Source organism: Phyllostomus discolor, chromosome 4, assembly GCF_004126475.2.
Source record: "Phyllostomus discolor isolate MPI-MPIP mPhyDis1 chromosome 4, mPhyDis1.pri.v3, whole genome shotgun sequence".
Classification (NCBI taxonomy): domain Eukaryota; kingdom Metazoa; phylum Chordata; class Mammalia; order Chiroptera; family Phyllostomidae; genus Phyllostomus; species Phyllostomus discolor.
The window spans coordinates 138,460,969-138,486,370 of NC_040906.2; the positions used below are offsets into that span (position 1 = coordinate 138,460,969).

The 25,402-nt window shown below is 39.6% G+C and overlaps 1 protein-coding gene and 1 pseudogene across 3 annotated transcripts in view; both read left to right on the top strand.

The window, feature by feature from the left end:
* The window catches only part of KCNQ5 (potassium voltage-gated channel subfamily Q member 5), a 503,899-nt gene that overhangs the window by 443,641 nt on the left and 34,856 nt on the right, over positions 1-25,402 (top strand). For all 3 annotated transcript variants that reach the window (XM_028509310.2, XM_028509311.2, XM_028509313.2), the window contains one exon: positions 418-638. In XM_028509310.2, coding sequence (XP_028365111.1) covers positions 418-638 — 221 coding nt within the window. The remainder of the gene's footprint in view (positions 1-417; positions 639-25,402) is intronic.
* Positions 23,201-24,119, top strand: LOC114494059 (annotated as a pseudogene).

The following is a 25,402-nucleotide window of genomic DNA, read 5'->3' on the forward strand; positions in this document are numbered from 1 at the left end:
GAAATACAGAGGTATGCTCCCAAATTTTAAAAAAAAGTAACTTTCTTTTAAATCACAAATTTTGAGGCTAAAGCTAAAATCTGTTTTGAAAGTGAACACCAAACTAGTTCTTGGGTATTTCCAGTATAATTTGTGTACAAACTACTGTACTTGACTTCAAACCTTTCTATGAAGAATCCAGGAAGGGTGTGTATACCTGTAGTGTGAGATTGACTTCAAATGAATGTAAACAGAGAGATTGAACAAAGCTCAAATCTTCGATATGAGAAAAATATATTTCTATGCTCTGACTTGCAGGAAACATTTTATTTATTGAAATGTATATGACCATATACCATTTCATCAAATTATTTACCCACGTGGAATGGAAGAAATTGCTTGAAATGGACTAATCAATCGTACCTCTGTTGTCCACAGTCAGAAGCTAAGTTTTAAGGAGCGGGTGCGCATGGCTAGCCCAAGAGGCCAGAGTATTAAGAGCAGACAAGCCTCAGTAGGTGACAGGAGGTCCCCGAGCGCTGACATCACAGCCGAGGGCAGCCCCACCAAAGTGCAGAAGAGCTGGAGCTTCAACGACCGAACCCGCTTCCGGCCCTCGCTGCGCCTCAAAAGTTCTCAGCCAAAACCCATGATAGACGGTAAGCCCTGCTTTTCCATAACCATTTTTAATTTGATAGATGGTAGTGAGTGAGATTATGAAGTAATTAATTCTCCATGGTGCCACCTGAAGAGAGAAGGAAACAACCTCAGGGAAAGAATCGCTCATTTGTTTTACTGGAAATTTATTCATGGCCTTGGGCAAATGTACGAAACATATGTTTACTCTTGGAAGTAACTTTGGCAGCCAAATCTAAATTTCAAAGAAATCAGACAAAATGTTGTTAATCTTGCATTCATATCTACAACACATTCTTATCATCAGACAAGGTCAAGACTAGCGTGACTGTCCTTCTGATGTGTAGATTCCATGTGGCCAGCAGAGGCCCAGCGCCCAGAGCCAGTGCTCAGAGCCAGTGCTCTGTGAACCTCTTGAAACACTCTAAGAATAACAGCACCTTTTGGGACAAAAATAAGGTGTCATCATCCTTTCCACTATGCTCTGTTCACTGCTAAATCAGAGACCACTGCTTATTCCCCCTTAGGAAAATTCCTGTTGCAAGTTCTTATCTGATGATAAGTGGAATTCAAGTCCTCCCAAGAGGAATTAACCTATTTTATTTATCATATTATGTGGCAGAAGCCTACTTGCCAAGACATTTTATTGAGTGCCACATAATTTTCATGTTTATAAAATAAAACATTTTCTTTTTCATTTAAGATTAGCTTGGCTTTCCTTTTAAGTATGTCGCCTGGGATTTCTTACACTGGGCAAAGAACCAAAATCAAATCGTATCTTCCATTTATGCATGAAAACTGAGAAGACTATCAGTTCTTCTGTCCTCACTCCCTTCCATAACCTGTATTTTCCCAGGCCCTGAAAGCCTAAGGGATAGAATTAACAACCAGGCGTCATAACCACAATGATCCTGGGCTCCCTGCAGTGAAATCCCCGAAATCCCAGTCCATGGGTCCCTTCCAGCCCACTCAGAGATCCTCAGGGATATCTCCATTCTCAAATGAGCGCCATAAGACCCCCCTTTCCACTTCTTCATTCTCTGCAATCCAATGGACACCATGCTCTCCAAAGAGACGGCTAGCCGCTGGCCCGCTGTGGCCCTTCTGGCCTGGCTGACAGCTCCCGTCTCGGCTGCAGGTCCTGCTGGTCCTGCCAGCTTCCCCCGACCTCTCACTTTGCTAAGGTAGAAAGTGGTCCCTCTGCCAGCCCTGGACACTTCTCCATCAACCCCTGGCAACACAGATTTTCAGTGTCCTCTCATTTCCATACTCTCCTCCCTAGGAATTTGGCTGAAAGCCTCTGAACAGCTGAGTCAAGAGTTACCAGTTACAGGGCTTTGTGTTGCTCTCAAAATAGACTTTCTGAATATAAATGAATCCCTCCTTTCTGGAAGGCAGTTTGGCAACATATATCAAAAGCCTTTACATAAGCTTAAACTTGGGTACATCCCACCCACAAATTTCTCTTCTAGGATATAATCGATACAAAGAAATAATAGCAGACTTTAGTAATAATGTTATAAATTAAAAGTTATTGACCTATTGATGTGAAAAAATGATCACAAAAAGTAAATTATTCCAGTTTGCTGTGTGTGTGTGTGTGTGTGTGTACGTGTGTGAATTTATGTATTTTATAGTAAAATGTCGGGGAAGGTTTTCAATGTATGGAGTTAACTGCATGTGGTGAAATCATAGTTATGTTTTGTTTCTTCATTTTGTTCACCTGTATTTCCGCCAAACCCCTCTCCTTAATGTTGATTTCCTCCCAAGTGGAAGGAGCAGCAGGTCTGAGTGCTGAAGATCCGCCTCCTTGACTGTAGACATAAATTGTCTGATGAGGTTTATCAGCTCCTAGAACAAATAGAGCTGCTGGATTGGGCTTCATGGCTGCCATAAAGTTCCGCAGACTGGGTGGCTTAAACAAAAGAAATGCATTTTTTCACATTTCTGCAGGCTAGAAGCCCGAGATCTCCTTGGTTTGTAGATGACCACCTTCTCTCTGTGTCTTCACTTTATCTGTGTCCAGGTTTCCTCCTTTTATAAGGACGCCACTCATTTTGGATTAGGGCCTATGCAGATGAGCTCATTATATCTCTTTTAACCTAACTATCTCTTTAAAGAACCTATCTCCCAATAGAGTGACATTCTGAGGTACTGGGGGTTAGAACTGCAAAATGTCAGTTTGGGAGGGGTCCAGTCCAGCCCAGGGCAGAGCCTGGCTCACCACATCACAGCATCTCTGGGCAAGCTGGGCCACGCCTGTATTTTCACACCCACCTCTGGGTTCCCACTGTGAGAAGCATGTGTTACCCACAACGTGTCCGTATGCTTCCAGCCTGAGCTTCAAAAAGCATCCAACTTCATGCTGTGAGGTCCTTACAGCCCGCTGAGCACATCTAAACATAATATTTAAAAAATCTGGATTCTGGATGTGAAAAATGAATTCTACTTGTATGTTTGGCCAGTGGAAAAGCATTTTTCAAGGACTCCTAGAGTCAGTACTATCCATCACAGTATTTTCAGTTACTGCAAAGGTGTCACAGAGGTCAGACAGATGGAAACAGAAGTCCTATTCTCCACCAGACCACAAATTGGAAAGGTCTCCTGCCATTCATTTTCTACGCTGTTCCATACAAGTGCAGCTCTGTTTCATTAGAAAGGAATTGCTTTTCTCTGGTTGATGTCCATCTCAATTGGTTCTGAGCTCCCCAAGTGATGGGAGGCCTGATTGCTATTCCGTTGAAGCAGGAATGTTGGCTGCCCCCCTGGAAGAGACCGTGATTCCTGACTCCTCATTTATCCAGTAGTCCAGACTGCTGGACCACCACTGATTTAACTCAAGGTTAGATCTTAGGAAAACAGAAGTTCTCTTTACATACAAAAAAAAAAACCACCTGAAGTAAGTCCAATTGAAGTAAACTTTACTCCTGAATTATACATTTTTATTTATAGTGACTCTCCCAGTTTTAAGTATTTCTAAAACCCACTTACTACTCATAGAAAATAATATATGACACTATAGCCAATTCCCAAATACAGAGTAAGACCAAAGTAGGTTTATAGTTGTTTGTAAGGGAAAATAAAATAATTAATAAATAATAATACAAGAATAAATTCTGTTTCGCATACTCACAACTGTGGACCTAATTTGGCCCCACCCATATTCCAGATCCATTTGCTCATTCCCTTCTAGGGTTCCTTTTTCCACTTCTCTCTCCTGTACGTGTTGTAGGCATCTTGTCACCTAGGGAGAGAGCATGAGCAGCAGAAAAAATCGTGGAAATTCAGGTTGGCTTTAAGTTAATAACCAAATTACATTTGGAAAATAATTGGCCTGTAACTGAAAAATACTGTAACACAAAAACAAAAGAAATTTAGGATTAATCTGTAAATTGTAACAATTACTGTGAAATCTCATAGCCTTTACTGCAGGTGGTATTATTTTTAATGATGCTTACAAAAGGTTATAAAATATTTCATGTTGTTTTCTTTTACTATGAATTTGGGTGAAATGCACATATTACACTTAAAAAGGGCACAGCTGCCTCCTAACAGTCCCCATTGGCATGCACCAGGGAAACGGACAGTTGTTGAAGCCAGAAATGTACAAAGGGCATGAAGAGAAGAAGTAAGCTGTGAGGGACTGGTGTGGGATCACCACAGCAAATATATTTCAATCAACATGATATGAGGATTATTTTTAGCTTATAAATCCAATAATAAAAGATAGAAATATTTCCTTAATCAATAAATAGTAGTTAAGCCTCTTCATATAATTTTTTTAATTAGGTAGCATCTGACTTTAGGTTCCACAGGTAAGTGCAGTCATGTGCTTTTTCTCTCTCTGACTGGCTTACTTCACTCAGTTAATGCCCTCTGGGCTTACCCAAATCATTGCAAACAACAAGATGTCTTTCTTTTTCAAGAATAAATAATACTCCACTGTATAATATATGCAATGCACCGTAACTTCATTTCGCTATGTATATGTATATCAATCATCATGCTGTATAATTTAAGCCTATACAATTTTATTTTTAAAATAAAAAAAGAAATTAGGTAAGATAAATGATATTTTTATCTTAATGTATAAGAGTAATAATGATAAAAGTAACATTTATCGGATCCTTTTCTGTGGCACGCATTCTCCTAAATGCTTCACTTTCATTATTTCATTTACTTCTTTCAATACGTCTATAAAGTAAATACATGATTAGCCCCATTTTATGGTTAAGGAACCTGAGACTTGGAAGCCAAGTAACTTGCCCAAAGTCTAACAGACACAGGTAAGGGAGCTGCAGTATGGACCTGGCAGCCTTATTTCACAGTCCTCCTGGAGGTCACCCTCTCAACTGTGCTCCTGCAGGGCATATTGATTTACGTTTAAGAATCTTTAATATCTTCTTTTTTCCCCACTGCCTGCCCCCATCTGCTCTCACTCTTCCAGCTTCAATTGGTCAGATCCTCTTCTCATATAAACCATTTGACCTTGCCACTCACCCATCCAGTTTTTCTCCCAACCTCAGCTGCCAAACCTCTGAACTACATTACCTTCAAAGACTGCCAGAGCTAGGAGATTAGGCAAATTGGGGAAATGACCTCTAGATGACAAGTATCTGGGAAGAGACTCAGAATAGCAGCTTCACTGAGCTGTGCCTGTTTACCTAGGAGGGAGGAAAATGGTGGTCACTTAAGGCCTGTTTCAAGAAGGCAAAAGGTATGTCAAGAAGTGGACAGCTGTCAACAGCAGACGAGCAAATAGAAAGTGGCAAACTGCAAGTAGAAGGGATACCAAGCAGCCAAAACTGACAAGAATGAAACTAAAGCACAGCTAGGGGAAAGTCTCGATTTCTGGTGTCCAGTTTGCTACCTAGAACTGCTGTGTTTGCTGAACCCTGCTGTGCTTGGGAACACCTTTCAGAAGTACACTCAGAGTACAATCATCTTTATAGAGAAGGATAAGGAGGCAGTTTGAGGTAGTTCTACCATGCAGTGCATGAAAGAACCTGTCGTACATAGTTTAACATGTTTAACATTGTTTTCACTTCAGGGGAACATATCAGTGCTGCTGGGCAATTCTCAGGGCTCATGCTGGCTGCTGTGGGAGTTACAATGTCACCAGATGTTTACGAGAAAGACTAGACAGACCCAGATGCAGGACATGTGTGGGGTCCACCTGAGCAGAGGCTGGGTGGGCTGAACATGCAAAATACCTTCCAGTTTCCTCGTTCAGGCACTGCTAATACCTCTTCTCTCTTCCATGTTCCTTTCTCCGCTCAGCCAGTTATGATGCATTTGGTTGCAGGGCACAAAAGAAGCAAATTCAAATACCTTAAACAATGATGAAATGTGTGAAACCACATATAAATAACTTCAGAGGTAGGACAGCTCCTGGCAAGGCCCATCAGGGTCACTGCTCTGTGATTCTCCAGTCCTCTTTGGCTTTGCCAGCCTCCACATCTGCCTCCTCCTCAGGGTGACAACAAGATGCTATAGCAGCTTCAAGCATCTTATCCAGACATAATACTTGGAGAGGCAGAAAGGGGATTGTCTTATGCTGGTATCTCTTCTTAAAGTGAAGAAAATGGTCCTTTCACATCTTCTTTTGCAGAATTGGATCTCATGCCTAAAATGATCACTGGCAAGGACAATGGGTGTGGCAGTCACTGATCAGGACCCGGCTCCTGAATCTGGAGCCAGAATCCCTGGAAGCACAGGGGCCATGGTGGGGCTGTAACTAGAAAGATTTCAGGATTCATATTTAGAGATTGGACATTCGGAAAAGAACCTCTAGTGATGTCTCTGATAGAGCCAAGAAAGTGAGCAGAAAGAATGCCCTTAAACATGTTTTCTCCCAAATATTCTGTCTATAGGTCATTTCTGTTCCTCTAAGTGGCTATGCTTTTTAAATATAAAAGTCCAATTTGGAATTCTTTTTTTTTTTTTTTGCTTTCTTTTGCCACATAATTTTTATGAGATGTGAGCACAGAGGCCTAACTCTTTGACTTTCAAAAGGAAAAAGTGGTTGAAGGAGAATCTGAGGAAAAATAAATGAATTCACATTTAGGTTATGTAATCCTTCTTCACATGCCATCAGCCCGTGCACCCCACCGAGGGAAAACGGGTGCAGTTGCCTTCCTCGCCTCCTCACCAGCCCCAAGACACCTCACTCCTCAAGCTGCTTGCCTTGGAGACTCCTTCCCTCTCAGGCTAATGAAAATTAACTCAGTCTCCCTTAAAAATAACAAAAGAGTAGAAATGCACAGCGTGAACTGCTGGAACCCTCAGCTCTTCTTGAAGATAATAAGTCCATCCCTTCCTCTTTTTTTTTTCTGGTTTAATTCTATCTAATGCCGCCTTCCCCGTAGCACCCGGAGGGCCACAGAATACACAATCAAGTCCTTAAAAAGTCACAGTGTGAAGGGAAAGAAAGGGGTCAGTCTGGGCCTGGGTCAACACCTACACAGCTGCCCAGCTGCAATTTCCTCAACCTCTGCCTTCCGGGGCCACCAGTCTCCTAAAACTCTTGTTTGAGATTGTCGGTATAAGAATGTGAGAATACTGACAAGAAGGAAGCATTTTAGTGCAGTGATTTTGAAAACTATCCTAAACTAACAGACTCCTTTACCAACAATAGGACATTTTCTTCCAAGTGGCATAAATCACAAGCTATTAACATTTTATATTTGACTGCTTTATGCACACGGGCCTTTCATCTTATACTAGTCCTCTATTACACAGACTTCTCAATGGCATCCACTTTCCTCATGTTTTTCTCAGTCTCCTGCTTGACATATTTGTTTTGGTGTTTGCACTTAACATTTTTCTTGATTTTTCATATAGATGGCCCAGCTTCACCTGACTTCAGTCATAATTTTCCACAATATATCATACTTCCCGACACTTGGAAATTACCTGGTAATGACTCCACATTGTGTTAACAGAAATAGTTTTTTTTAACCCATTTACCACTTTTTTAAGTTAACTTTATTGGGGTGACTTTGGTTAATAAAATTGTATAGGTTTCAGGTATACAATATTATAATACATCATCTCTATATTACGTTGTGTGTTTACCACCCAAACTCAAATCTCTTTCCATAACTCTATATTTTGCCTCCTTTAACCTTTATTCCCTCCCTCACCCCCATTTCTCTCTGGTAACCACCATACTATTGTCTGTGTCTATGCATTTATGTTTGTTTGTTGCTTTCAGTTTTATATCCCACATGAGTGACAGCACATGCTCCTTAACTTTCTCCACCTGACTTATTTCATTTAGCATATTCTCAAGATCTATCCATGGTGCCACAAATGGCAGTATTTCATCTTTTCTTATAGCTGAGTCGCGTTCCATCGTGTGTATGTACCACACCTTTATCCAATTGTCCATCGAACAATGTGTCAGTTGTTTCAGCGTCTTGGCCCCCCTGAATATAGGGGGACATACTCGTATATCTTTACAAATGTTTTCACATGTTTCAGGCAGGTGCCCAGAAGAGGGGTTGCTGGTCATAGGTTAACCCCATGACAGAAGTAATCCTTATTAAAGAGTACTCTACTGGAGCTTCAGTTTCACCTGTCTGTACGCTTCCCTGGCAGGGAATCCCTGACAGAGGAGCATGCCCACTCCTGTGAGCTCTACCTGAGGGTAACAAAACCTGAGGGTTCTCTTTCACAAGCAAACAAAAAGATTTCTTGAGAATAACTGGACTCTAAACTCTGGAAATTAACACTCCATAGCTTCCTCTATACCACTTATTTGTTAACATAATTCTCTGCAAATCCTACAAAGCGTGTTTGGTAGGATTCTGAAACACATTTTCAGCTCTTTGCTAAAAAAAATGGTGAAAACCACTACCTGGAGGAATTTTCTGGTGTAAAGGTCAATTTCTCCTTTAGCTGTCCAGGTTCCTCAATCGGTCAGTCAGTCTGTCAGTCAGTCCTTTGTGCTAAGCCAAGCCTTAGTCCTCTCCTGTGTGTGCTATACTCTTCCCGTCTCCCTAAGATCTGCTCTGTGTTCTGAGGAGAGAGGAGACCTGTCAATCTCTGGTCATAGATTCTAAGTGACCAAGTATTTATTATATTTTGGCAAGGGTTGCTTTTTCCAATGCTTTTTGTAAAATACCTGTTCTTAGTTTTTAAAAATTAGAGAAATGCATTTCTATTTTGATTGGACTAGAGTTTTCCCTGGCTTTTATTCTAATCCAAGTACTGTGTATTTCTGCCGAGATTATTCTAGGTTCTGCCCCAATATTTGTTGTCACCTTACAGTGATAGGAAAAAATATGCTTTGTTCCTATTGATAGGAAAAAAACCCTTTCTACTCAAACAGAGTAGAATATGAGCTATAAACAGACTCCATCTCCTCCCTTCAAGCAGCCTCTAAGCTGCCAAATGAACTCTGGATACGACCTTAAGCCATACCTTCCTGGTTTCCACAGATCCAGGATTCGTTGAGAACGCAGGGCTATAAACTGGCACTCTGAATTTTGTTTCACTTTCACAGGGAAGCGTGTGCATGCATGCATGTACATTCATGCTTTAAAATGAATTAGAATGCTGCATTAGTTATCTATTGTTACATAAAAATTGGCCCCAAACTTGGCAGTTTAAAGCAACAGACAATTATAATCTCGAGGTGCCTGTGGCCAGGAATCCAGCAGCAGCTTGGCTGGTGGTTCAAACTCGGTCTCTCATGGGGTGCAGTTAAGCTCTCGCTGGGCACGAAGTCATCTCCAGGCTCACCTGGAGGGAGGCTCTGTTTCCAAGCTCACTAGAATATTTGCTGGCAGGCCTCACTTCCTTATACACCAGCCCCTCTATAGGCAGGCTGAATGTCCTCATGACGTGCAGCTGACAGAGAGTACACACTTGAGAGAGAGAGAGAGCACCCAAGACAGAAGCTGCAGTCTTTGATAGCCTAACTTCCGAAGTGACATGCCAGCACTTCCGCCTTATGGTAGTGGGCACACAGACCAACCTGGGACACTCTAGAAGGGGACTGTACAAAGGGGTGGACACCAAGAGATGGACATCATTGGGGGCCACCTTAGTGGCTGGCTACTGCAAATGCTTTTGAATCGGGTATGTCTTTCAAGCAGCAGATCTCCACCATTCCCTGTTGTCTTTGCCAGAACCCCCACCACCAGCTCCCTGTCCCTTTCAAATGCCTCCTTTCCCTGCCTGCCGCTAATGCCTTTGGGTTTGTGACCTCTAGCCTAACCATTTTATGTCCAGTGTCCTATGTAATATACATAACTCATACCTTCAACCTTGACCACATTAGAACTAAACTATTATATTCCATTCTTAGTACAGCCTTTCAAAAGTGATATTTTAAAAATATTGAATATTTGATTAATGTGACAAAATAAAAGAAAATGAGAGAGCAGGAAACCAGCTGGTCAGTAGCAAAACCAAATTCTTCTGACCTCTACCCCAGGGCTCTATTTTTTGCCATGTGCAGCCCGTCTTCAGCTGCTTCAAGTTGTCGAAGAGAGGTTCTTGGTCTCTTCAAAGGGCAGAACCAGAACCAACGGTGCTGCATCCATTTTCTAGCTCAATATCATGGTTGTCCTGCAATTAGAGACCCTGTGCCAGTAGAATACAGTCCACCATTGGAAGCCTTCAAACCAAACTTCAATGGTCAACATTCAGAGATTTGGGGGCCCTTAAAGAAGAAATCCAGCCAGGCAACTCCTACGAAATTTCCTTCCATATCTGACTTTCTGGAACTACTCCTCTGGCTCTTCCTTAACTGTTAACTCATCCTCCCTGGAAATTCCAAACTGAAATGTGGAAGAGGGCAAGCAGGGCTGGCTGGGGATTGCCGGGAACACAATTCTTGTCCTGACCCTAGTCTCGTCTCTGACTGACATAGAGTAAAGTGGTTCCCATTGCTTATCACCTCCTGGAGTCCTCCTCTTTCTCTCCCCTTTCCACTGTCAGCCGCAGCCCTCAATTTCCTGTAAGGCATGTCACGTGCCCCATCTATAGTTATGAGGTGTATGTGCCGGCTCCAGAATGGAGCATTTGCAGAATTTAGGTAAGTCTTCCACTCGCAGGTTCCAGTCAGGTGGACAAGTATTTGAGGGCTGCTATCAGGGCTAGCAATTTCCTGGGCACTGAAGGGGGCGAAGTGAGTCAACGTGATCACTGCCACCTCAAAGAACGTGCCATTTGTCTATAAGTTTTACCAGCCAGTCCCACCCCAGTTACGGTCTTGATTGAACCCCAGCAGGGTGGAGGGGGGGGACAAAAGGCATCTTCCTTACTCTTCAGACTTCGCACTTTTCAAAAATCACCTGTGGGTGACCTCTGAAATGGGCATAAAATGAGCACAAAGTTACCCATTACACAAATCACAGAATTTAGGCTATATTTAAGAAAAGCACTTCGTAGTTGCATGGTGGTTTTTCATTTGTATATCTCAAATTATTTCCTTCAAAGGCACACTTAGTTGTCTGCTTCACAAAGAGAAACCAATATGACACAATTTTAAAATTATATTTAATCGCTTTCATGGTGTGCTCTACTTGGTAAAGAAAATTTAAAAATGTTAAGGAAAAGCCAGGATCCTGTTTCTGCAACGGATGGCTGACACAGGAAAAAAACCCGTTACCCAGGCATTGCTTTCTCCTATCTGCAGTATGACTCTCACTTACATTGCCCCAAATTCCTTTTATTTTATTTTCACTGTCTAATTTTTCCCAGCATTTCCTCTCTTGTTATCTTTTTCTTCTGTTGCCATGTACAATGCATCATGAGCTCCTGGATTCCAAAAATACAGGAAATCTCAGAATATCAACTGGGGAAAATTAATTTTTGTACATCTAGTTACAAAGATTCATTTGCACATGAAATCTTTAACTCCTGGTAGTGACAAATTTGCATTTCCACTAATCTAATGCAGTAACAACGGCTGTACCATGTCATTCTGTTGGAGTCAGTGACTAATATTTCCCAAAATTGATCTGAACCTGTGTTCCCATGATTTTATTTTGGTTGAAAAATGTCATGACCTCATGTCTTCTTATATTTGTATCAGTTATCTGTTGTGGCAAAATTATCTCCTCCTCCCATATTCAGCAGCTTAAAACAGCAACTCTTTATTTAGCCTGCAGTTCTGTTGGGCAGTACTGCTGGTCTTGGCTGGATTCACTCGTGCATCTGGGATCAGCTGCCGGGTTGCCTGGGGCTGACTGGCCTGAGGAGACCTCAGCTGGGCTGACTGCTCTCTGCCCCAGGTGGTCTTTCAGTCCAGCAGGTGGGGCTGACTCAGGTGGTGGTGGGTTCCTAGGAGGAATAAGAGCTAAACCTGCAAGACCTAGTGAGGCTTAGGCTTAAACTCTTACAGAGTAATGTCCACTGTATCCTGCTGGTCAAAGCAAATCACAAGCACAGTCCACATCAAAGGACTGGGGAAACAGGCTCCACTTCTGAAGGTGAGGAGGTCCAAGAATTATAACCAGTATCGCAATCTACCCCCCCCCAATTGTTTATAGTTTATTTGCTTTTATTCTTTGCAATATCCTATTGGTTCTATGAACCAATGTGTTAGTGTCTGATTCGTTTTTTATTCCTCCCTTAATTTTCCTTCACTTCCAGAGTCTAAGAAGGATAGGGAATAAGATAGCGTTATCACCTAACATATGTCAGGTACTAACCATGCATTTTCTATTGGTTTATTCAATACCCATATAGCCATTTTGCAAATAAGAAAATCGAGATTCAAAAATGTAAATAATTTTTTCATGTAGCTCAGTCCAAATGCTGGAGTTGGGGTTTGAAACTTCATTTAGATGTAATTCCAAAGCTCTTTATGTTCTACCACACTCCTCAGCGTGTTCTGTTTCATATATGTCACATCACTAATAAATGAAGTTTGGTGTAAATCAGCTATAAGTTTAGTGTTGCTCAAATGAGTTACCTTCTTTCTTCAATTGATATGGCCAATCTGCTCAAGGCATGCCTCTTTGTCGTTATATATACACAACAAATATTCTCTTCCTTCCCTTCAAGTGTCAATTAAGGTAATGCACCGAAAACTCTCATTATTTTTTTTAAAGCAACAAAACATTACCATCTCTGGCCAGCTTAGTCCAAATAGTTTACACACTGGAATTTCCTGGCAGTATTACTGCTAGGGTAATAAGAATTGAAAGTTGAGAAAAAAATCAGATTTACTTCAAATTACCCAAAAGACTTGACTAATGAATGATGCCAATTTGTGAGTTTATCATGTCAGACATTGAAAACCATGACTGCTCTGAGGTCAGATGTCTCTGAATATGATTCAAAGAAGTCAGATCTCATTCTTTTGAAAATTAAATAAGTTATTTTTAAATAACTTTGTTGTTGATTCAGAATGTTTCTCACTGAAGTGAAGTACTGTCTGTCTTGGTCTAGAATGGCAAAAGCAACCCAATGGTATCTCCTCACTTGACCCAGTTCGGTCATTTTGCTGTGCAAGGAGGGTGTCTGGGATGTGGCCATCAGGCATGAACCAGTGACCACCCCAGTTACTTGCACGTGGTCGGCCTTTGCTTTGCTATAATCACATGGCTTTGCTAGGATTACCTGAACATTTGTTCTAACAAAGGCAGTCCTGCTAGTCTATGATTTACCGTGCACTGATTCCAAACCCGTAGAGGGTTTACTAGTGGAACTACAAATGCCTACAAAAGTTAATTTGTGTTTTCACAAAGTTGGGAGTTTTATGTCTTTTTTTTTCCTATTGGAAAGACTCAGTGCCTTGAGTACGGTGAGTTCTCAAGGAATTCTTATGAAAATTAAATTAATTTGACACACTGGTGAGAAAACCAGTCTTGAAATGAAGTGGAACTTGTTTCAAATTCTAGTCCCTCACTAGGTTGGGTGAGATGAGGCAAGTAACTTATCCTCATTGTACTTCTTCTCTCTGTCTTTAGAGTAGCAGGAATAATCCCTACCTAATAAGGCTGTGTATAAAATAGTGAGATATAGTGCATATAAAATGACTGTACAATGTCCAGCATAATATCTGTTATTAAGAATAGATACATGTCTTGCTATGATTTATTAATTCATTAATGCTAATTTTCATGAGTTAAAGTGATAGGCTTGATTAATTTGCATGTTTTCATTTTCCCTTCTTCTAGTACCAGATGGTAGCTCCTACCTATGGTAAATGTAAGTTTAAAAGTTATGTTCATACAAACTTTATCCCTTGATTCCTTAGACTGAGTTTTAGAGTCCTCTTGTTGAATAATTTATATAATCACAAAATAACATCACCTTTACTATACCTCATGCTATTATTATTTATGAGGGATTGTTCCCTTTATTAAAGATGGCATAAATAGTTCATTCATTCTGGAAGAGAAGTATTAGTTTACTAGACAGCCCAATGTGTGGCATGCAATAATTGCTTAGAAAATATTTATTGTGTATGAATGAATGATGAATAACTAATGAAGAAATGAATGACTTATTGTTTAGCTATTCGGGGTCAATTCATAACACCTTATTCATAAAAGTTGCTCTGAGATTGTGAAAAGCCCACACATAAATAAGATGTATCACTGCAGCACAGAGTGTGATGTTATTAAAAGTGTTTGTTGCTGAATCACAGAATGCTGAGGTATTTAATAAAGTGGCTATGTGGGTGATTTTTTAAGAAGGTGATGAAACCCTTGAATTGTTTTATAGTTGCAATAATTTTAAAAGAATACATGAAAACATACTTCAGTGTTCCCATTTGAATAAAGGTAGTCAATATAGTAACATATGAAATTAAAAAGAAGAAAAAAGGTGTTATATTTTTTCTGTTTACCTTATGGGCAGTTATTAAGCCATTATTATGGTGTGATCAGCAATTTTAGCACTATAAATGATATTAATTATTTCTGAAAACTCTCTAGTGCTTCATATCGTCACTCAAAACAGAAAGACTCCTTTTAATTATTAGGAACTATTCCATGAAATTTTTCCAGCATTTCTGCTAGCCATTAAGTAAGGTTATTTGACAATCCTTAATAAAGTATCTTAGTGGGGGAAGGCAGTGAGTGGAGGTGGAAGAGGCCATAGGGGCATAAATGGTAATGAAAAAATACAATAAAAAAATAATTACTTTTAAAAAGAATCTAAGAGAAATTCATATTATAATTAATGTAATTTAAGATGTTGATAATGCATGAACTATCTACTCAAACAGTGTAAGTTGGATCTTTGATCTTAAAAAGAAAGTACAGAAATGTCGTATTAGTAAGTTCCCTCATTAGTGTGCATTAGTATTTCTAATTAGCAAGCCTGAGAACAAACACAATAAAAATCAAGTTTGCCAGTTCAACAAAGTGCTGGTTAATGTATTCAGTGAACATGGTTAGATTGCTATTTTGATTGTAACCAAGTTTCCTGTGGTTGGCAGGCCTGCTAGTCACTTAGTACCCATTTTGGTGATCAGATCGACTGCCGTGGTAGTGCAGTGCTTGTGTTCAGGTAACCATTATTTTATTAGTTCAAGAGGAATAATAATGCCAAAGAGAAGCCATGAAGTGTACATACAGATAGGGGAAAACATAGTGCCTACAGGTTTTGGTGCTATCCAAGGCCCCAGGCACCCACTGGGGGTCTTGGAACATATCCCTCTCAGATGAGAGGGACTCCAAGTTAAGTGGGTTGCAACCTGTGTGTACTTGTGTGTACTTCTGTGTACCATCTGGTAGGGAAGCATGTGAATAATACCCCTGGCAGGGGGCAATAAGAAAACTCAAGACAAAAAGAAAAAAAAGGGATTTCATCCTTTATATCAAAGCAGTGGGTGATTTTTTTTAAACATCTGAGGAAGAATTGATGATGAGATAGGATAGATTGAAGAGAAGTAAAAATGAGGAAAGTGCACCAGGCACAAAAAATGTGTCTATGGTGCTTTTCAATCTATGGTAGAATGCCATAAAATTAAATTAATGGGTCATGATTAGCATTTTTTAATGAAATGAAGCAAGGTGATGTGCAAAGTTATGAGATGAGATGGGAAGGTACGGAGTTAGATGGGAAGGTGTAGGACAGGAATAGGAAGTAGGATGTGTCACAAATAATAAGATCCAGCATTATTTCAAGAGCCTTTTAGGTTTTATCTAAAGAATTTTTATTTTACCAAAGTACTATATATGCCTAGTTTTTAAAGCCAAGTGATGAAAAATAACACAAAATGAATCACAGGCTTAACTGTAAAACATAAAGCTGTAAACCTTTTTTAAACATAAGAGAAGATCATTAGGATATAGAACTAAAGAAAGAGTTCTTAGACTTGGTACCCAAATTATGATCCATAAAAGGAAAATTGATAAAGTGGACTTCATCAAAATTAAAAAACTTTCATTCTGCTAAATAGTATTAAGAGGATGAAAAACAAGCTTCAGAATGAGAGAAAATACTTGTAAACCACATATCCAAGAAAAGTCTAGTATCTAGGTTATATAAAGAACTCTCAAAAAAACAGTAAAAAAAAAGGTGAGTGAGAAAATGAATTAGAAAATGGGCAAAAGACTGAATAGATGTTTCACCAAAGAGGACATAGAAATAGCAAATAAGCTCATGAAAAGATGTTTAATATTATTAGTCATTAGGGAAATGGCAATTAAAAACCATAGGCGATATCACTGCAGACCTATCAGAAGGACTGGAATAAGAAAGAGTAACAGCACAAAATGCTGGGGAGAAATCAGAGAGCTGGGCCACTCCTGTATTGCTGGTGGGAAGGTAGAACAGGACAGTCGCTCAGGGACAGAGCGTGGTTGTTTCTTATGCAACCAAACATGCAGTTACTATATTACCCAGCAATTGTATTCTTGGACATTCATCCCACAGATATAAAAATCTGTGCTCATATAAAACCTATGCATGAGTGTTTATAGCAGCTTTATTCATTATAACCAAAAGCTGGAGAAAACCCAGATGGCCTTCAACAGGCTGTGGAATACTATTCAGAAAGAAAGGTGAACAAACTATCAATATGCACAGCAACTTGGATGAATCTTGAAGGAATTACACTGAGTTAAAAAAAAAAAGCCAATCCCAAGGTCACATACTAGGTGATTCTATTTATATAACATTCTTGAAATGACAAAATTATAGAAATGGAAATCAGATTAGTGGTTGCCAAGAGTCATGGCCATGAGATGGGAGAGAGGGAGTGTGACTCTCAAAGGGCAAAATGAGGACTCCGCTTGGTGATGGAAATGTTCCACATCTTGACTGTATCGATGTTCCTATTCGGGCTGTGACAGTGTACTATAGCTTTGCAAGGTAACATAATTGGGGAAAGCTGAGCAAAGGGTACATGGGACCTGTATTATTTCTTACAACTGCATGAGAATCTACAATTACAAAATTAAGTTGATGATTACAATTTACAAAATTGAAAGTTTAATTTAAAATAACAAAATAGACTACAAGTCAAGTAATATAAGCCCTTTGTAACAGAATGTGAGGGCTCCCTGCCTCAACCCTCCCATTCTACCACCAGACGTCTTTCCAGAAACCACAATTTCTATTTTTTATCTGTTTCTTCTGATAGTTACAATTTCCCATATTTTTTCAATAGTATGTATGTATAGTTAACTTCTGATTAATCATTTGGAACATGTTTAATTCCAACCCTACTAAGTGAAGATTTAGCTTTTCTTTTCAATTTTTCACTTTTTCACTTCTGCAGGTCCTCAGATCCTTCTAATCTAGGTTTTGCCCTTGATAAGTCAAAATTCAGTGTCTGCATTATACGTGTGTGTTATACTATACTATGATTGTTTCTTATTTCTTTAACTTTTCCTGTAGTAAGCAAATGCCCTGCTTGTTACCATTGTTGTCACTTTCATAATTCTTCCCACACTTTTCAAAATTACCTCACTAACATTACCCACAAAGTCAATTACATCAGGTGACCAATCAGTTTATATTGTAATTATTCTTGGAGAATTCATGCTGAAAACCTCCATCCTCCTTTTGGCTAAACTGACCCTCATAGCCTGCAGCATAGCCATTACATTTTTAATTTCTTTCTATTTTCTTCTAGATTGAATTTCCAGTTCACAGGATCTCATGTTCCTGTCTTTCTTGATTTTTTTCTTTTTTTCTTTCTTAAAGATTTTTAAAAATTTTTTAAAGATTTTATTCATTTATTTTTAGAGAGAAGGGAAGGGAGGAAGAGAGGGAGAGAAACATCAACATGTGGTTGCCTCTCGTGTGCCCCCTACTGGGGACCTGGCCTGCAACCCAGGCACGTGCCCTGTCTGAGAAATGAACCCCTGACTCTTTAGTTTGCAGGCCAGCATTCAACCCACTGAGCCACACCAGCCAGGGCAACCTTGATTTATTCTTATTTCAGAAAATAAAACACCTATATTTTTTAGACCAAAAAAAATGGTATCATGACAGAGGTGTGGCCCTGACCGCTGTCGATGTTCTTATTGCTGGTTCACACCAGTCCTGCCTGGAACAGTAACCCCCTCCCTGGTGCCCTGTGATCACACAGGCTTTTCCTTCACCTCATCCTGTTCCTGTTGTGCCTCCTGTGCCCAGTCTTCCTCTATCTCGGTTGACTTTCCCATTTTGAAGAGGTACGCCCCCAGTAGATTGACAAAGAGTGCAAGGAAAGCAAAATTTTTTGAGACCTTACATGTCTGAAAATGGCCTTTTTCCATCCTCATGCTACTTGATAGTTTGGTTTGGTATAGAATTTAGGCTAGAAATAATGTCCCTTCAAAATTTTGAGAGCTTTCTACCCTGTGTGCTTGTTTTCAGTATTGCTGTTAAATCCACAGCCATTCAAATTTTTGTATGTGAGCAGTGTTTGTTTGTTTGTTATCTTTAGAAGCTTGTAGAATTCACTTTTTGTCCCATATTCTGAATTTTCATAGTGATATTTCTTGGTATAGGTATATTTTTATCCACTATAGTGGATACTCAAGGGGTCATTTCAAACTGGTAATTTATGACATTCTGTTCTGGAATACTTTATTGCTTTTTTTTATGATATCCTCCCTTCCTTTTCTCTGTTGTTTCTTATGGAAATCCATTATTTGGTGATTGGATTTGTGGACTAATCCTTTCATTCTTATCTTTTCTCTCCTATTTTCCACCTTTTTAAAAACTTTTAGCTCTACTTCCTAGGAGTTTTGACCAACTTTATCAGCTAAATGATGGATCTCTAACAGAGATTTTTATTCCTGCTATCATTTCTAAGGTTCTTTATTGTTGTTGCTGTTTACTAAGTGTCCTTCTGTTTTAGCTTCTTATGTTTGTTTCATAGATAAAGCATCTTGCCTTATCTCTGTGAAGATATTAATGACAGGAACTTGAAATTTTCTTTTCCTTCATTTGTTTCTTTTTACTTCATTTTGATCTCTGTCTTTGTATGCAAAGTTTTCCTCAGAGATTTAGTAAACCTCGGATGTCTCCTCATAATGAAGTGTGGAAAATGCAAAGGGTGACTGGCATTTCTGAGCATGTAGCTGGAGGCAATCAACTTTGATCTTCACCATAGGTTGATCTGGGTCAACCATTTCTTGAAAAATTTGTGGTGTCAGTATATTTATCTCTTCTTTCTTGGCCTACTCAGATATCACAGAAAGTTCTTACCCAGACTCCTAGCTGGAGGGTAAAGGTTATTATTGACAGGACTGTTATTAGTGATGGGATGCCAGTAGGCTCCCGATGTTCATGGTGTATATAGTCACTTGACACCCCAATGTTTGGCATGATGCCCATCCTCAGCTGGGCCTGATGACCCCTATTTCAGAGACTTCCAGTCAGTCCCGTACTGGCAAACAGAGATGCATATGCCCGAGGGTGTAGGGCAGATTGCCCACTACCTTTCTGTCTTGTTATTTCCAGAGGTCCCTAGTGCTGCCAATTCCTGAGGCTTTTGAGTTTTCTGAAGTGTAAATTTTGTTGTTTCTCAGCTTTTCCCAGTGTTGGCATAGGATTTTCTCTCTGGTGTCAGCTAGTCAGTTAGGTAACTTGTCCATCTGCTTTCTTACTTCCAAAATTATGCTGTTGCTGCCTCCTCTCCTATTCTATCCTTTTATGAGTTTATGTCTTTTTAAAAAGTTTCTCATCAGTATGTTTTTAGTGGGTTTTTCTGAAGGATCAGAAATAGATGTCTGTGTTCAATCTACCATCTTAACCCAGAAGGGAATTTTTTCATGTCTGTGTGTGTGCTGGATCACAATGTCAAGTGCATTTCTCATTGTGGATGGAAATCCAAAAATTTGAAAAGCGTTGCTAGGGCATGCCACCAACAAAGCAGTCAAATCGGTACAAGACTAATTGGAGGAGGTATAAGTGGACTAGATAGTAATGAAAAAAAATACAATAAAATTGAATTTTTTAAAAAAGACTAGTTGTATCTTCTCCTTCCTGTGAAAGCCTTTTATGTAACTGAGAGAATTTTAAAGGTATGTGAGGCCATTTTTTTTCAGAATGTGGTATTTCACAGAAAATTCTAGATTAACTCTTTTTAGGAAAAAAAGTAAGCTTCACTCCCTCTGATACTATATTCAAATGGGCCTCTTTATTTCTATTATGGGTACTAAGGATTATTTGCTCTGGTTCCCAAATTCTCTGTTCCATGGTAGGAAAACCAGAACACCAAAAAGTAAAATAAACAGCAATCACAGTGAAGTTATGCAATCTCTATGAATCTATAGTCTTCAATTGTGTTAACATTTGCTATATAAATTATACCTACTTTGGTAAAAATACACAGGAAAATGCAATTTCCTGTTCAAAATGTTAAAATTATCTCTTCAACTAGAATATTGGTTTAAAAACTCCAGAGGATATCTTACTGTGAAACCAATATATGTTGCAAATATAAATACTTGGACTTTTTCTCAATAAAAACAATTTTTTTCAGATATTCTAGCATCTTAATGCTATAGCCTAGAAAAAAATTAATGGGAACATGTTCACAGGTGCATCAGAAAGGTTTTTACAATGCTATCTTTTACTTCTATGGGAATTCAATGAGATTATTTCCTAGTTCTTAATATGAACTCATTTCTGAGCTGTTACCCTAAATCTCCTAAGATTTAGAATTCAGTAAACAGCGGTTGCATGACCGAAATTTCACAATTTGACCCTGCAATACTAGCAATATAAGGTACTAGGATAAAGGTGACATTTGGAAAAACACATGGGTGTGAATATTCAACAGTGACATGTGAAGTTACACTACATATCACTGTAATATATTTACATTTCTATTAATGTTACACTGCTTCTGAAGAGAAAAATACATCTAGGTTGCCTTTTCCGTTATACCAATATGGATGATATAGATAATTATAAATTTATAGACCCAAGAATTTGAAATGGCTATATTTCAACCTAAAAATAAAGTCCCAGAATATGATTTTATTCAACAAATATTTCCTGAGTTCTACTATAGAAGTTATTCATTTTCTTGAAATTCATTTTGCCTCTTAAATATTTTCATGGGGCATTGGTGATGGGGTCAGGATTCTATTTTTAAATCCTATAAAAACTAAACACTATGAGGAAAATTAGGATGTTTTTCACAGTAGGATCATGAAGTATACCTAGCCGTGGAAAAATCAGCCAAAAAAAAAAAACAAAACATAAGAGAACACCATGAGAACAAAACCCAGGTTAGCTAATAAGTTATACTTTGTGTAACCCTGATTGGTCTCCTCAGTAAATATCAGCAGACAGTTCCAGATGCTTGAAATACATCAGAGAACAAGGTCCTGGTCTTTGTAGAGCTGACATTCTAATTGAGAAGATAAATAATGAACACAAACGAGTCAATTCTTTAGTATATTAGAAGATTTCAAGTGCTATGAAAAAAAGAAAAAGGAGAGCAGGGTATGGAGATTCAGATTGGTTGGAGGTAGAGGGGGTGGAGCATAGTAATCTTAAATTGGGTGGTCCAGGTGGTTCTACTGGAAATGATATGGGGAACAGAGACCTAAAGCAGCTAATGAGCCTGGAGGCTGTCTGGAGGGGAGTATTCCCCAAAGGGAGCCCCCCAGAGAGAGAAGCCTGGCTCCTTCAAGGAGCACCCAGGAGGCCTGGGAGCAGAGAAAGGGGCCTTAAGGAAAAGAACAGGCAGGAGACTGATGGGAAATGAGGTCAGAGAGGAAGTGGGGAATGGGCAGACATACAGACCTGCAGGCCTTTTAAAGACTTGGGCTTTTACTCTGGGAAAAATGGGGCGCCACTGGAGAATCGTGAACTCAGAGACACGATCTCAATTTTAAAAGGATTGCTCTGCCCTTAATAGCCCTGTGTCTCTGGCCATTCAGTGTTGCTGAGCGGCAGTTTCTTTGCCTGTTAAAGGAGCATGATATTTCTAATCTGATAGTATTATATTTTGAATTATAGTTCACATTTGTAAACCACAAAATATACAAGGATTGAATAAATACAGCTGCCATTAATAAAAAAGGCCTGTGCCTGCACACCACAAAGTGTCAGGGCGGAGGCCCTGAATTCAGCCATCTCTAAACACAGAGTCAAGAAACAGGGGCCACCATGGCCTCTGGGCCAACACCTCACTGAAGATACTCATCCCTCGACATCTAGAAGATGATTCACCACGTGAACAAGAACACAGTGAAGGACCGTCTGCCCAACCTCAGGGTTCATGTAGTTTCAAAGTCCTATATCCAGGCGTTACTGAAGTCACAGAAGCTGCTGTCATGGTGCCCAGGGAAAGTGTTCTTATCATTCATGAAGCAAAGGAGCATTAAGTGTCTTCTTCGCACTGCACAGTGTTCTCGGGGCAGACGGCACAGGGGTGAGAAGACAGACAGTAGGCAGGTACATGATTGAGAAGACATGGTCCCTGACCTCACAGAGCTTTCTGTCTGCAAGGAAAAGGGTTTCTAAACAATCAATGATAACACTGTGTAGTAAGAACCATAAGAGAAACGTGTCCACAGTACAGGAAGACAGGGCTGGAGCAGTGGCAGGATTCAGGCTGAGTTCCATGGAAGTGGTAGACTCTTCAAGGGCTTGTGATTGCGGAGCTGATCTGAGGCTCCAAACTGTCACACTGCCTTCCACACCTCTCATCGTCTTTGGTTTGGATAATGCAAAATAAAAGTGATTGCTAAAGTACAAAATAAAATTGTTTTCAAAATGGCACAAAAGTTATATGTACTAAAATGTAAATGGTGTGTTTTAAATACTCTGTTGGTCTCCTCGTTTTTTGGTGCCCCTTGGCTTTGTGGAACTGTGGTACTGTGTAATCTGTTCCCTGGAAATTCAGGACCCAGAGAGTGCCAAAAATAAGTAAAAGAAAGGAGAGAGTGGACGGCTGTATGCACACAGTGCCCCTTGGGAGAGTACCCAGAGGTAATTAATGGTGCTTAAACAGCACCCCAAGGAGCTGTTGTACTCCACTGTAGCTGGAGCATAGGATGGAAGGCAATAGTAAGATGAGCCTGAGTGTGGGCTTCTGAGCTATCAGAACAAAGTTCCCTCATATGGACATCAGACATGTTCAACTTTCGATCTGTGTTGACTTTGATGTTAAACATCAGTTGAGACAGGACCCAGATACTATTCTTGAAGTAGTGTGTGCACCAACATGTCCTGTTCCAGGGCTGGCTTCCACCACCACATTACCATTTCTTCACCTGAAGCACAAGTAGAATATGCTTTTAAGACTATTAACCAGGGTGCCTTACATCAGTAGCTGTCAGAAAGAAACACCGTACAGTAGTTGTCACACAGAAGAAAGTACCTGACAAATTCTGGATTCCAGCACAGTGACTCACTTATTCAAGAAACCAAAAACATTGGCTATGAGATGACGGGAGTGACAGCTGGCAGCAGATCCCAGGTACAGAGGGCACGCTCTGAGGCAGCTAATTGGAAACATGAGTATGGCTTTGAGATTCCCATGGACGCACTGTGTAAAAGAATTGCTGATATTTCTCAGGTCTACACACAGAATGCTGAAATGAGGCCTCTTGGTCATTGTATGATTTTAATTGCTATAGATGAAGAACACGGCCCTGCAGTATACAAATGTGATCCTGCAGGTTTCTGCTGTAGGTTTAAAGCCACTGCAGCAGGAGTAAACCAAAGGAGTCAACCAGCTTTCTTGAAAAAAAAAAAAGAAGAAATTTGATCAGACATTTGAACAGACAGTGGAAACTGTAATTACAAGCCTGTCTACTGTTCTAGCAATTGATTTCAAACCTTCAGAGATAGAAGTTGGAGCAGTTACAGTTGAAAATCCTAAATTAATGTTCTTACAGAAGCAGAGGCTGACACTCACCTTGTTGCTCTAGCAGAGAGAGACTCGACAGTGCAGTTAGTTTACCAAATCCATGACGCCACTTGCCTGCATGTTAGGTAACAACAGACCAACATTATGGAGGCCCTGGATTGAAAAAGGAACCTCCCCCACTCCTCCTGCCGCTGAAGTGGTTAGGACTCCATAAAAATAAAAACAGTGCTTTTGAAAACAAAAAACAAAAGCAAAACATCAGTTGATGCAGAAAAGACACTGGAAGGAAATCTGTCAAAATTTAAGAGGATTTGCCTCAGAGTGTTAGAACTATGTGAATTTTTTTTCTCAGTCTTTATGATTTCACTTAAAATTCAAATGTTCAAAGTTTTTGCAGAGAGCATATATTCCAATTATAGCAAGAGAAAAACAAATTAAAATTAAAAAGTATTTGGGAAGAAAAAAATCTAGAACAAAAAATATATTATCTGGAGTGTTTTTCTGGGCTTCTCAGGAGTGCCTCGAGGGCCCAGTTTGCAATAACCAGCACAGAACAGAAAAGAAGGAAAGACCTGAGCCAACGACGTAGCAAAATGACACTGCGCTGCTGCAGCAGAGCCCAGGCAGTCGTTCTAAGCTCTATCTCGATTAAAGGAATTGCCTTTGAGCTACTGTGTGACTTAACTGGCGCCTCTAAATTTAGGATAATAGGTAAAGTGTTTAGAAATGATAGTGGGGGCCCTGGCTGGTATAACTCAGTGCATTGTGCCCCGGACTGCAAAACAAGGGGTTGCCAATTCAATTCCCAGCCAGGGCACAGGCCAGGTCCCCAGTGGGGGGCACTCCAGAGGCAACCACACATTGATGTTTTTCTCCCTCTTTCTCCCTTCCTTCCCCTCTCTAAAAACAAATAAAAAAAAATTTAAAAAAGAAGAAATGATAGTGGGGAAACATCATTGAAATAACAATCAGCACCAGAAGGAAGGAACCCTGGGAAAATAAATTGTAATTCACAACAGGATATAATTAATTAGTTATCACCATCATTAATAATAGCCATTTTAATGTGTGTTGCTCATAGGATAATGGAATAGAATCATCATATGCTTCATTTAAAATCCTAAAATAAAAATTTGTTAACTTCTAGCCTTCACACACTTTTACTAGAATAAATATGTTACAATAATGGTTACCTTTAAGTTCTGGAACTTAGGAAGATTTTTTTCTTTATTCTAATAGTTTTTCTATTTTTCAAATACTCTAGCTTGGAAAGCATCTAGTTCTGTGAGGGAAAGACATGATCAAATTTATTAAGGAATTATGAGAAATACAAATCATTTGTAATCTCATAACCTGCTATAGCTAATTTCACTTTTACATATTCTCTTTTAGCTGGCCTGTTTTCTCTCTTTTTTTTTTTAGATATTATTTATTTATTTTTAGGCAGGGGAAGGGAGGGAGAAAGAGAAGGAGAAAAACACCAATGTGTGGTTGCCTCCCACACGCCCCCACTGGGGACCTGGCCCACAACCCAGGCAT